Source organism: Chiloscyllium plagiosum, chromosome 1 (genome assembly GCF_004010195.1).
Source record: "Chiloscyllium plagiosum isolate BGI_BamShark_2017 chromosome 1, ASM401019v2, whole genome shotgun sequence".
Taxonomy (NCBI): Eukaryota; Metazoa; Chordata; class Chondrichthyes; order Orectolobiformes; family Hemiscylliidae; genus Chiloscyllium; species Chiloscyllium plagiosum.
In genome coordinates this window covers 136,859,281-136,869,944 of record NC_057710.1, presented here as the reverse complement: position 1 = coordinate 136,869,944, position 10,664 = coordinate 136,859,281, and the positions used below count along the sequence as shown (strand labels likewise).

The 10,664-nt window shown below is 40.7% G+C and overlaps 1 protein-coding gene across 3 annotated transcripts in view; it reads right to left on the bottom strand.

The window, feature by feature from the left end:
- Nucleotides 1-3,651: 3,651 nt before the first annotated feature.
- LOC122553709 overlaps nt 3,652-10,664 on the bottom strand; it is a 117,131-nt gene continuing 110,118 nt past the window's right edge. For all 3 annotated transcript variants that reach the window (XM_043697935.1, XM_043697947.1, XM_043697968.1), the window contains 2 exons: nt 5,995-6,046; nt 3,652-3,754 (listed from right to left, as the gene is read on the bottom strand). In XM_043697935.1, coding sequence (XP_043553870.1) covers nt 6,033-6,046 — 14 coding nt within the window. In that variant the 3' untranslated portion in view covers nt 3,652-3,754; nt 5,995-6,032. The remainder of the gene's footprint in view (nt 3,755-5,994; nt 6,047-10,664) is intronic.

Genomic DNA, 10,664 nt, shown 5'->3' with positions numbered 1-10,664 from the left:
GCCCATGGCTACTCCTTTGGTTTGGAGGAAGTGGGAGGATTGGAAAGAGAAGTTGTTCAGGGTGAGGACCAGTTCAGTCAGTCTGAGGAGGGTGTCAGTGGAAGGGTACTGGTTGGCACGGCGGGAAAGGAAGAAGCAGAGGGCTTTGAGTCCTTCGTGATGGGGGATGGAGGTGTACAGGGACTGGATGTCCATGGTGAAGATAAGGCGTTGGGGACCGGGGAAGCGTAAGTCACGGAGGAGGTGGAGGGCGTGGGTGGTGTCCCGAACGTAGGTGGGGAGTTCTTGGACTAAGGGGGACTAGATCGTGTCGAGGTATGCAGAGATGAGTTCGGTGGGGCAGGAGCAGGCTGAGACAAGGCCGGGGCAGTCAAGTTTGTGGATTTTGGGCAGGAGGTAGAAACGGGCGGTGCGGGGTTGTGGGAGGCAGTGGATGGGAGATCCCCTGAGGTGATGAGGTTCTGGATGGTCTGGGAGATGATGGTTTGGTGGTAGGGGGTGGGGTCATGGTCAAGGGGGCAGTAGGAGGAGGTGTCCGCGAGCTGGTGTTTAGCCTCGGCGGTGTAAAGGTCGGTGCGCCAAACTACTACCGCGCCTCCCTTGTCTGCCGGTCTTCGTAGGATATGTGGAATGGGCACCCACATGGGCCCCAGCTATGCCTGCCTCTTCGTAGGATATTTGGAATGCGAATCCCCTCAGTTATTTCAGGGAGGCAATTTGTTTAATGTCAAACATTCAGGTAGTTTTGTGACAAGTTCTTAAGCTCACTAAAATCTTTTCCAAATTTCAGCCAAGACACTACATTTACCACAGACTAAATCTCAAATAGCTCATATCTTAGATCCCAAGATTTTATTTTCTGAAAGGAATTGATCTAACTTGTAAATGAATGAATTGATATGATATACTTTCACTGTCCCCCTCGGAAATCTGTTGCTGGAAGGACTGGAGCATTTTGAAGCCCAACAATGGCGAATTGAAGAGAAATTTAAAGGAGTTTATAAAATATGCCATAATCTAAAATAATACCATACCACTAGACATTCCACATGACAACAAATACCCCACATACATAAAGTCTGTAGATCCTGATGGGCTTCATTAGCCATCTTTGGATGGAATACAATCATCATTGCATGTGAGGGATAGCCAACAGGGAGTTCACAGCACAGATTGATTACTCACTCAGAAATACTGGGCAGAATTTTATAGGGATCTGAGAGATGTGACTACAAAATGTGGGGCAGAACTGGGTAATGGATGTGGCAATACCTATTGAGATGACGATCATTTCACTCTTTTTCAGTGCTTTTCACAAGCAGCATGGAGAATACCAGTTGATAGTGACCAACACTTAGAATCACAGAAGTCCTACAAAGTGGAACCAAGTCATTCAGCCCACCGAGTTCACACTGATCTTCTGAACAGCATCCCACCTAAACCTATCCCTTAACCTATCCCCATAACCTTCCATTTCCCATGGCTAATCATCTAGCCTGCACATCCCTGAACACTAAGAGTAATTTAGCATGGCCAATTCAACTAACCTGCACATCTTTGGATTGTGGGAGTAAACCAGAACACCCAGAGGAAACCCACGCAGATACAGGGAGAATGTGCAATTGCCACACAGTCACCCAAGGATGGAATTGAACCGGGTCCCTGGCACTGTGAGGTAGCAGTGCTAACCACTGAGCCACCTTGCCACCCTAAACACAGGACCTCTCACATGTCTATAACGTACAAATCCCTAAACGAGAATCATACCCCTAGATACCTTAACCCACTTGTTAAAACCCTTCCCAAAAGCAACGAGGGGCAGGCAATAAATGCTTGCTTGCCAGTGATGCTCATTTCCTATGAATGAATAAAAAAACAGACTCCCATCTTACCAAGCAAGCTAGCATTAGGAAAATGTGACAAGGAAACTAAAGCACACGGTGGATTCAGCTTGCTGTTGGCTCTGAATGACCTTGATTGGACACTGGTAACAATATCTCTCAGCATGTGTCATGGGCATCATGCATCTTATGTCCATAAATATTGGCATCTGGCATTCCACACTGTAAGAACCCTCATGGGCCATTTCTCATTCACTTAGAGTACACTTCTGCACTTCAATGCTACAACTTGGGTTGCACTGGCAACTTTCATTGTAATGCTGCTGCAAGGACACTGTGCATTCAGGGACATCCATCCAGTTCACGGACTGGACCAGGTTGCATCTTCAGTCTTTTCACTCAATCACTTGTTCTGACCCTACCTGGATGTGTACAGCATCCTGCCTTGTCTTATCTGCTTTACTCCTCAGCCTGAGATGCACGCTCACATTCCTGCTGTGCCATTTAATGCAGAATTAAAGCCTGGCATAAAGGAAAGATCCTTGCCACAGTTATTAGCATGTCTCTATAAAGATAAGGGTAAACCTTTGCTTAGGGGCATCAGCTAGTAAATCAAAGGCAGCAATGTCAGTCCAGATCCTGCTTATGTTAGGCAGAGTTAAGATCCTGGCTTTATAAAGGGTGACGAGCTGAATGAGCAGAGCACCACCCTCTCGGCCCTACAGTCGGCTGTTTTGCTCTGGAATGAGAGAGAAGCAGGTATTATGGAAAATGAAAGTGGGTGGCACAGCCACTCCTGTTGGCGGAGTTGGGGAGGTTGCCAAGCGAGTGAGTAGGCAGCACAGAGGGCGTGCAGGGTTAGTCATGTTGGGGGTTAGGTGGGTATCAGCAAGTGAGAGGTGATGCTACAGGCATTAATGAAAATGTTAGAGCATAAGTCTTGGCAGATGAGTTCACTGGCAGCGTTAGAGTGAGAGGTATCCAAAGGAAGAGAATGGCATTAACACTTCTGATGGAAGAGAATGGCACTAACACTTCCCAAAGCACTGGTCATTCCTCTGGACTGTAACTGGTTTAACCCGGGTGGCAACGTAGACCAGGTTGCATAGTTTCATGTCGTACTGTCCACTGCTGGACCTGGGAAAGAGCAAGTCCCATGCCAATCAGCGATACCTCCAGGACTTTGACCACAAAGTGGGGAGCTGATGCTATGTCTGGGACAAATGTCAGGAACTGTGCAGAGCACCTGGTAACTGGAAAACAGCCGTCAAAAGTTGGTATTGGCTAAAGAGATGCCGAGTTCTTATAGCAATTGTGCTAAGAGGGGGCAGAAATTGGACACAAGATACAACATAGGGATGGGCATGTGGTAATTAAAGAGGCAAGTTTGGTTAGCTATGGCAAACAAATTGTGCTAGGCTTCATAGTGCGGACCCCTCCAAAAAGACCTGATGCAACTCAAACTAAAATCAGGCGTAGACTGATTTTAAATTTAACATCTTTTTGAAGCATATCATCTGGTTCTACTACTCTGGACAAGGTGACTTCAAGTGTTATGTTATAGAATGAAAAAAACTTGAATTCTCAAAATGAAATGAGTTTATACTGCTTCCTTAAAGAGTAACTGTGTTTTGTATTGCGTTCTGTACTTTAAAATGGTGTCCCATAGACTTAAACCATAATATTAGCTGGAGTATAAAATGAGTGGAGAGTTTAGAGAAATAGAGTACCGCCAATGTACAAAAATGAATCAATTCAGCTAAAAATGAAACACAAGATCGATAAAACACTAATCGCACACCTTTTAGGTCATCCTCATTCTGTTCTATATTTTCCTCTACAGCAGGTAGCGGTGGATAATTCAAGTCCTCTTTAAACATTTCTAAGTGCTTTCCATTCAGAAATATATCAATCTGCAAAATAATAACGTTATAAGTTATAAAAAGTCTAAATTATCACAGGCTGAAGATACTTCAAGGTTGATTAGGTGGGCGCTACTCTCAAAAAGGAGCACTGCCCATAAGAAATGCAGTTGGCAACCACCATTTTATATTTTTTGTGATGCTTTTTTAACTGCACATTAAATGTGCAGCTATAACATGGAAGCTAGCTATGATATGAACACACTTATGCTTTATCCAGGCTAAAGGAAAATGTCAAATTGAGAGACTCGAAAATGCTACAATCCTTTCAAAATAATATTAATTTACTTTGCCAAGAAAATGAAGTGATATATTTGGTTGGGAGCATATGTGTTGAATGTTGGCATTTTAAAGGCTGCGCAAGAATTCAGTCCTGTGAATACTTGTGAAAAAACCTTAGAAAATGTGAGGACATTTTAACAAAACAATTACTGAAGAAAGTGGAATCCTGACTTTAATAAGTGGAGGCATACATTACAAAACTTAGGAAGTATTGTAAAACCTTTAGAAACTACTAGTTTGGTTCTGATGGGAGTGCTGTGTCCAATTCTAGGCATCACACTTTTAGGAAGAGGAAATACTTTGGAGTGGGTACAGAGGAAACTTACTAGAAAGGCTCCAGGCATGAGGGATTAGAGTTATCTGGATAGACTGGAGAAGCTGGGTTTGTTCTCCAGCATGGAAGGTTACCAGGAACTTTGATAGAGATGTTTAAAATCATAAAGGGTTTATTTAGAATAAATACAGATAAAACTATTCCCAGTGGCTGATAGGTCAATAGCTATAGGAAAGATTTGAAGTGTTTGGCAAAAAAAATCAGAGAAGCTGTCTCAGCCAATGAGTGGTTAGGATTTGGAATACCCTGCCTGATAAGGTCATAGATATAACAGCAATTTTGAAAGGGGAATTGGATAAATAATTGAATGAGAAAAAACTGCACTGATATGAGGAAAGAGTGAATGAGTATCACTGGAAAGACAAGATAGAAAATAATGCTATCTAAGTTGACATTGATGACAATAAATGAAACAAAAAAAACCTTAATAGATAGCATAGTTAAACTTCCAAAAATAGCAATATTCAAAAATAACACGCAACATTCTAGAATAAATTGATCAATTCTATTTTTAGGTAGAAGGCACAGAATCCAGTGATGAGAACACATTACGTGTGAAACAGAAGCATGGGGGGTCAAATATGGGGCAAGAGGAGGAGCACTAATTAGCATAAAAAAGACTTATATTAGAGGGAAGCTCCTTATATATCCTTAATGAACAATTTGAATACTCACTGGTAAATATAAATGAGGCAGGGTTATTGTTTTGGATGCCAGTTGACTAACAGCTGTAAATTCATCCCAAACTTGTTGCTGCTTTACCAAATATTTTTGATTTCAAGTTTCCTCCTCAAAAATATTGGCATTTTGCCAAATGTAAAATCAGTCATAAACCAAAACAACTGATTCTATTTTAGAATCAAATTCTTTAAAAAACAATTTTGCTTTCAACAAATCACTTGACATATTTAATCGTAGTACAACTTGATTAATACAGTAAAAGCTATAAGAAAATTACAGAAAAATAAGCTGTGCCAATGCATCCCTGCAGCTGACTCAATTTTAAACAACTTCTAACAAATATACAAAACTATTTGCTAGTTATATTGTACAATTGCAGTTAGTTTTAGTAAATCAAAAATTATGTATTCAAAAGCTTTTATGATGTTCCTGTTAGTGCTCATATGCTCCCCCCGCACACATACCCCCAAAAAAGCTTAATTTATAAACCCCATTCACAGCCCACAAATGTGTTTAATTAACAGAAGTTAGCAATGGCAATTAATACCTTCTTCAGTTGTGTGGGTGAGACCTATTTCTATCACAATTTTTTTAAACCCTGGACATAAAAGTGAAGTTAAATGCAAATTGTATCTAAAATCCCTGAGGTTTTGCACCAGTTATGCTAATGTTGGGCAAATTGTGCCGAATTATCAAGCGCGGTCAAGGGGAAACCCAAGGCCACAAAGCTTTAACTCATTATATTTTGACTCGGAGTTGAACATACTGAATGCTCAAATAATCTAAAATTGCATCTTAAGTCAGAATTTATATGAAAAAAAGCCCCAAATTATACACAATTCACAAAATGCCAATTCGCAAGGTAGATTTAATTTGGCTGTGCAGAGTAAAACTGTTTCTCTATGCATTTGAGAATGTAACACATTTACTATACCGCAACATTCTGTTTTGGATGTAAAAAGAAGAACGGCTTCAGAACAGGAGACCTATGAATAAATAAAAAGAACATTTAGAGTTGGTTTATAACAACTTATGAAAGTATAATTTGTACAATGGCTTAATTACAAGAAAACATGCAGGAACCCCTTCCTTAGTCGACCTAATCTTCTTCAGCACCTACAATGGAAAATACCAAAGTGAATCCATTTACAACTACACTTTCAAAATCCCAACTTTCTAGCCTTTGGTCTTCCAATCTTTACAACATCTATCAATTTGCTCACCTTTAAGTCTTTAGTCCCCAATAAAACAACTACTCTCTCTCACCCTGGTCATTCATCTTGGTACAATTCTCACCTCTTGTCTCCTCAGGCCAATGGATGCAGATTTGAATGGATATGGCAGACAACTGATTCAGCCACTCACAGATCTGTCAGGAGAAACTGCTCACACTTCCAGGATTGTCCTGTGATGCATTCCTTTCTCCACTGTATATGGTTTTCTTAAACCTCCCATCCCATCTCTCTCCCACACATCTCCAAGAGTAAGTGCGAAGAGCCCAAAAACTTCTTTGGCTCTAAGATTGAACACATCTGATTAGATATCTCTACTAGATCTTTGCTTCTCTTCCCTTAGACAGCCAAGCCAAACTTCCTTTTAAAAAAAACCCACCCTTACCTCAAAATCACACTGACCACTAGTTTCTCTTTTACATCCTCCTTTACCCTCTCTGAGCTTATCTTATCTGTGAGTCCTGATCCTTCAATCTTATCATCACTAAACCACTGACCACGTAATTTCCCTACCTGAATCATATTTAACTGCTACTGTTATTCGTTCTCTCACCTCAGACATTGTTGCTTTCTCCTTCAAATCTGTCATAATCTCTCATCTCTCCCCAAGAAAACAACTCTGAGCCTGCAAACTACCACCCCACATACAATCTTCTTTCCCTCTTCAAAGTATTTGAATGCCTGTCACCTTCTGGATTACCTCCCCAAGACTATATGCTTGAACTTTTCCAACCAGGGTTTGACCCTTTCATTGTTGTGAATGGCTCACAATGACATCTTGTGTTACTGTGACAAAGGTTAACCTTTCACTTTCACATCCTATCTGCTGCCTTTGACACTATCCTCCTTCCCATGACTCTCTAGCATCTAGCTGGGTGAGACTGCACTTATCTGGTTGCATACTTAACCATGTAATTATAGCCAAGGAATTTCCTGCAACGTTACCATTGATACCCTCTCATATTCTCATGTACATTCTACTTCTTGGCAATATTTTCGGAAAGCACAACATCAGTTTTCAGTTTTACACTGGCAATCATTCAGCTCTACTTTTCTTAGTTCTTTCACTGTCTCCAGTCAGGCTGCTTGCCTGATGTAAAATAAAACCAGGAACTGCAGATGCTGTAGACCTGAAAGAAAAACAGAAAAGCTGGCAAAACTCAGCAGGTCTAGCAGTATCTGTAGGAAGAAAGCAGAGTTAACATTTTGAGTCCAGTGACACTTTATCAGATGCTGCCAGGTCTGCTGGGTTTCACCAACAGTTTCGGTTTTTGTTGCTTATTTTTATTTTGAGGGCCAAACAAGCGGAATTAAATATTAGGAATGGCAAAGCCATTATTTTTACACCCTGCTGTATACTTTATTCCTTATCACCTATCAGTATCCCTCTTTGTAGTAACTGTCTGAGGTTGAACCACACTGTTCACAGTCTTGGTGCCATAGTTATGCTTCCAAACACATATCTGCCATCTCAATAATCACTTCCAAAATAAATCATCTGACTCTGCATCCATTTTAGCTCTCTGTTGCTAAAATCTTTATCCAAGAATTTGATACCTCTAGCATTAAATATTCCAATGCACTCTTGGCCAGCCTCTCATATTCTAAACTTCGTAAACGTCAGGTAATCCAGAACCACTCTATCAGCTTTACATCTGCTAAGTCCTGTTCACCCATTACCTAATATGCACACTGACCCATACCTGGTTCAGCAATGCTTCAATTATGAACTTCTCTTCATTGTTTTCTACAGCTTCACTCCTTTTTATTCCTTGCAATCTGCTTCAATTCCAGAATGCTCTGACATATCTGTCCTCCTTCAATTCTGGCCTGAGCATCCCTGATTTTAACCACACCACTCAAGGATCGTGTGCCTTTAGCTGCCAAGGTACTATACTCTCTTCAAATCCCTATGCCTCTATAGTTCTTTCCTCCTTTAAGCTGCTTCTCAGAACCAACGTGTTGACTAAGGTTTGCTCTTCTTTACTAATATCTCTCAACTGGTCAATATGAACGTTTGCTTTATAATTCCTTGTGAAGCACATTGACATGTTTTATTATGTTAAAAGGCACAATGTCAATATTTGGACTGGTTTCCCAATGATACAACTAATTAAGGCAGCAGAAGATCCATATTGACCAGAAGATCTCAATTCAAAGTTCACTTTACCAGTCAGCTCATCTGACAGGATACTGTGCACTATTTTTAAAGTGAGATCAAAATTTAGTATGTTCTTCTATGCGATGGTTGAGTTCCTGTGCAACTCCGCATTATAGAAAAATTGCACTTTAGAAATAGCGCTAAAAGAGTTGGCGATATAATCATGTCACAACCAACACGTTTTAAAAGTTTGTGCTTTAGAAACAGTGCCCCAATTTGTCAATCGCATTATAGTGAACTCATGTTAACAAAATGCGTGTTACAGCAGAACGACCTGTAAAGATGCCACAATGACCTTCTTTCATTTTAAACTCAACTTGATTGACATTAGTTAAGAAATACCCTTAAAATTCTGCACATGTAACAATAATTCCATAGGTGTCAAAATACATACAGCAAGTTATTTCAAGCCCCCACTTAATGTCACATGAAACTGGTCACCAAAACATGAGCATGTTGGGCCAGCAGCAATCCCACCAGCAGCCACTACCCTGTGATCCTGTTAGAAATGAACAGTTGCCAACCCTGTGAATGGTCAACTATTTGAGGACACATCTCATCCCTTACAAAAGGTGTGGAATCTCCGACTGTAGGGCAAGAGTGGTAAAATCTGGTTGAGCTTCTATGACTAGCTGAAGGGTTTTGCTGCCAACTTTCTGGCCTGGAGACTGGGCCACTGCTAGTCCATAAAATCCTTGCCATCATACAGATAGACTAACTATTGAGCTTTGCTTTAAATTATTTAATTCACTAAAATTATGAAAGCACAATTAGTGAGCCCAAACAAATTCTGCATTAGGTACATAGCAGTCAATAAGTTATTTTCTGCTCACAATATTTATGAATTCTAATCAACCTCTTCAGTGATATTATGACGCACATCAACAGCAGGTGGGACTTGAACTCAGGTCTCTAGATTCAGAGGTAGTGGCACTACCACAAGAACTTCATGGAATGAATTATAAAATTTGAATCGAGCCACACATTAGCTACATTGCATTCCATGGCATGCTTTGATAACATGCTAAATGTTAACATGTTTTGTAATATGATACTTAATTCAATATTTCAAAGAGGGGTCGATTAGCTGGTTTGCAATACTGAATGTCAAAAGTGTGGGCTCAATTCCCGCACTAACCTGAGAACTGTAGTGACCCTTCGGTTAAACCACTATCAGTCATCTACCTCTAATAAGAGAGCAGCCCTACGGTCCGGTAAGTCCATAGTGACTTCACTTTTATTTCCACGGTGTTTTAGAAAGGACCGATATTCAGGGTACTTGCACTAATAGTATGCAAGACGTGGTCAATATCCTGTAGGTAGCATATATTCATTAAAACAAAGCAAATTCCACATCTTTGATGGTGCACAAGACTTACCACTTTGTGGATTTTGAGAGCAGAAATTTAGATGACATAAGTCTTTTCCTATTTGTTCTCAAGAAACAACCATCAGTTTGCATGCAACAAAAATATAAAAGGATAAAATGAAAGTTGAAGGACTCCACTTCAGAGATACACTTAAGAGTGCCTGGCACTATTTCTAAAAGTGCACTTACTCTCATAGTTAATGAAAGGCTATTACTGCATCCACTGGGCATACAACCAGTTACCTATTCTGGAATGCAATTTTCAGACAACTTAACATTTCAGAAGTGCACTCTTGCACAAAGGGCTTCAGACTTAAAAACAACTACATGCAGCATTCACAGACAATTCTGATGTGATGAAATTGTTAACTGGTGTACAGACAGTTTATTCTAAGGCCCCAATAACTATTAACATACAAATTGCATATATTTGCTAATTAATTTGATCTTTAAACTAAACATATATATATATTTTTTGAGGAGAAAGTGAGGACTGCAGATGCTGGAGATCAGAGCTGAAAATGTGTTGCTGGAAAAGCGCAGCAGGTCAGGCAGCATCCAAGAAGCAGGAGAATCGACGTTTCGGGCATGAGCCCTTCTTCAGGAATGAGGAAAGTGTGTCCAGCAGGCTAAGATAAAAGGTAGGGAGGAGGGACTTGGGGGACATTTCCGACGCCCCTTCCCCAAGTCCCTCCCCCCTACCTTTTATCTTAGCCTGCTGGACACACTTTCCTCATTCCTGAAGAAGGGCTCATGCCCGAAACGTCGATTCTCCTGCTACTTGGATGCTGCCTGACCTGCTGCGCTTTTCCAGCAACACATTTTCAGCTCTGATCTCCAGC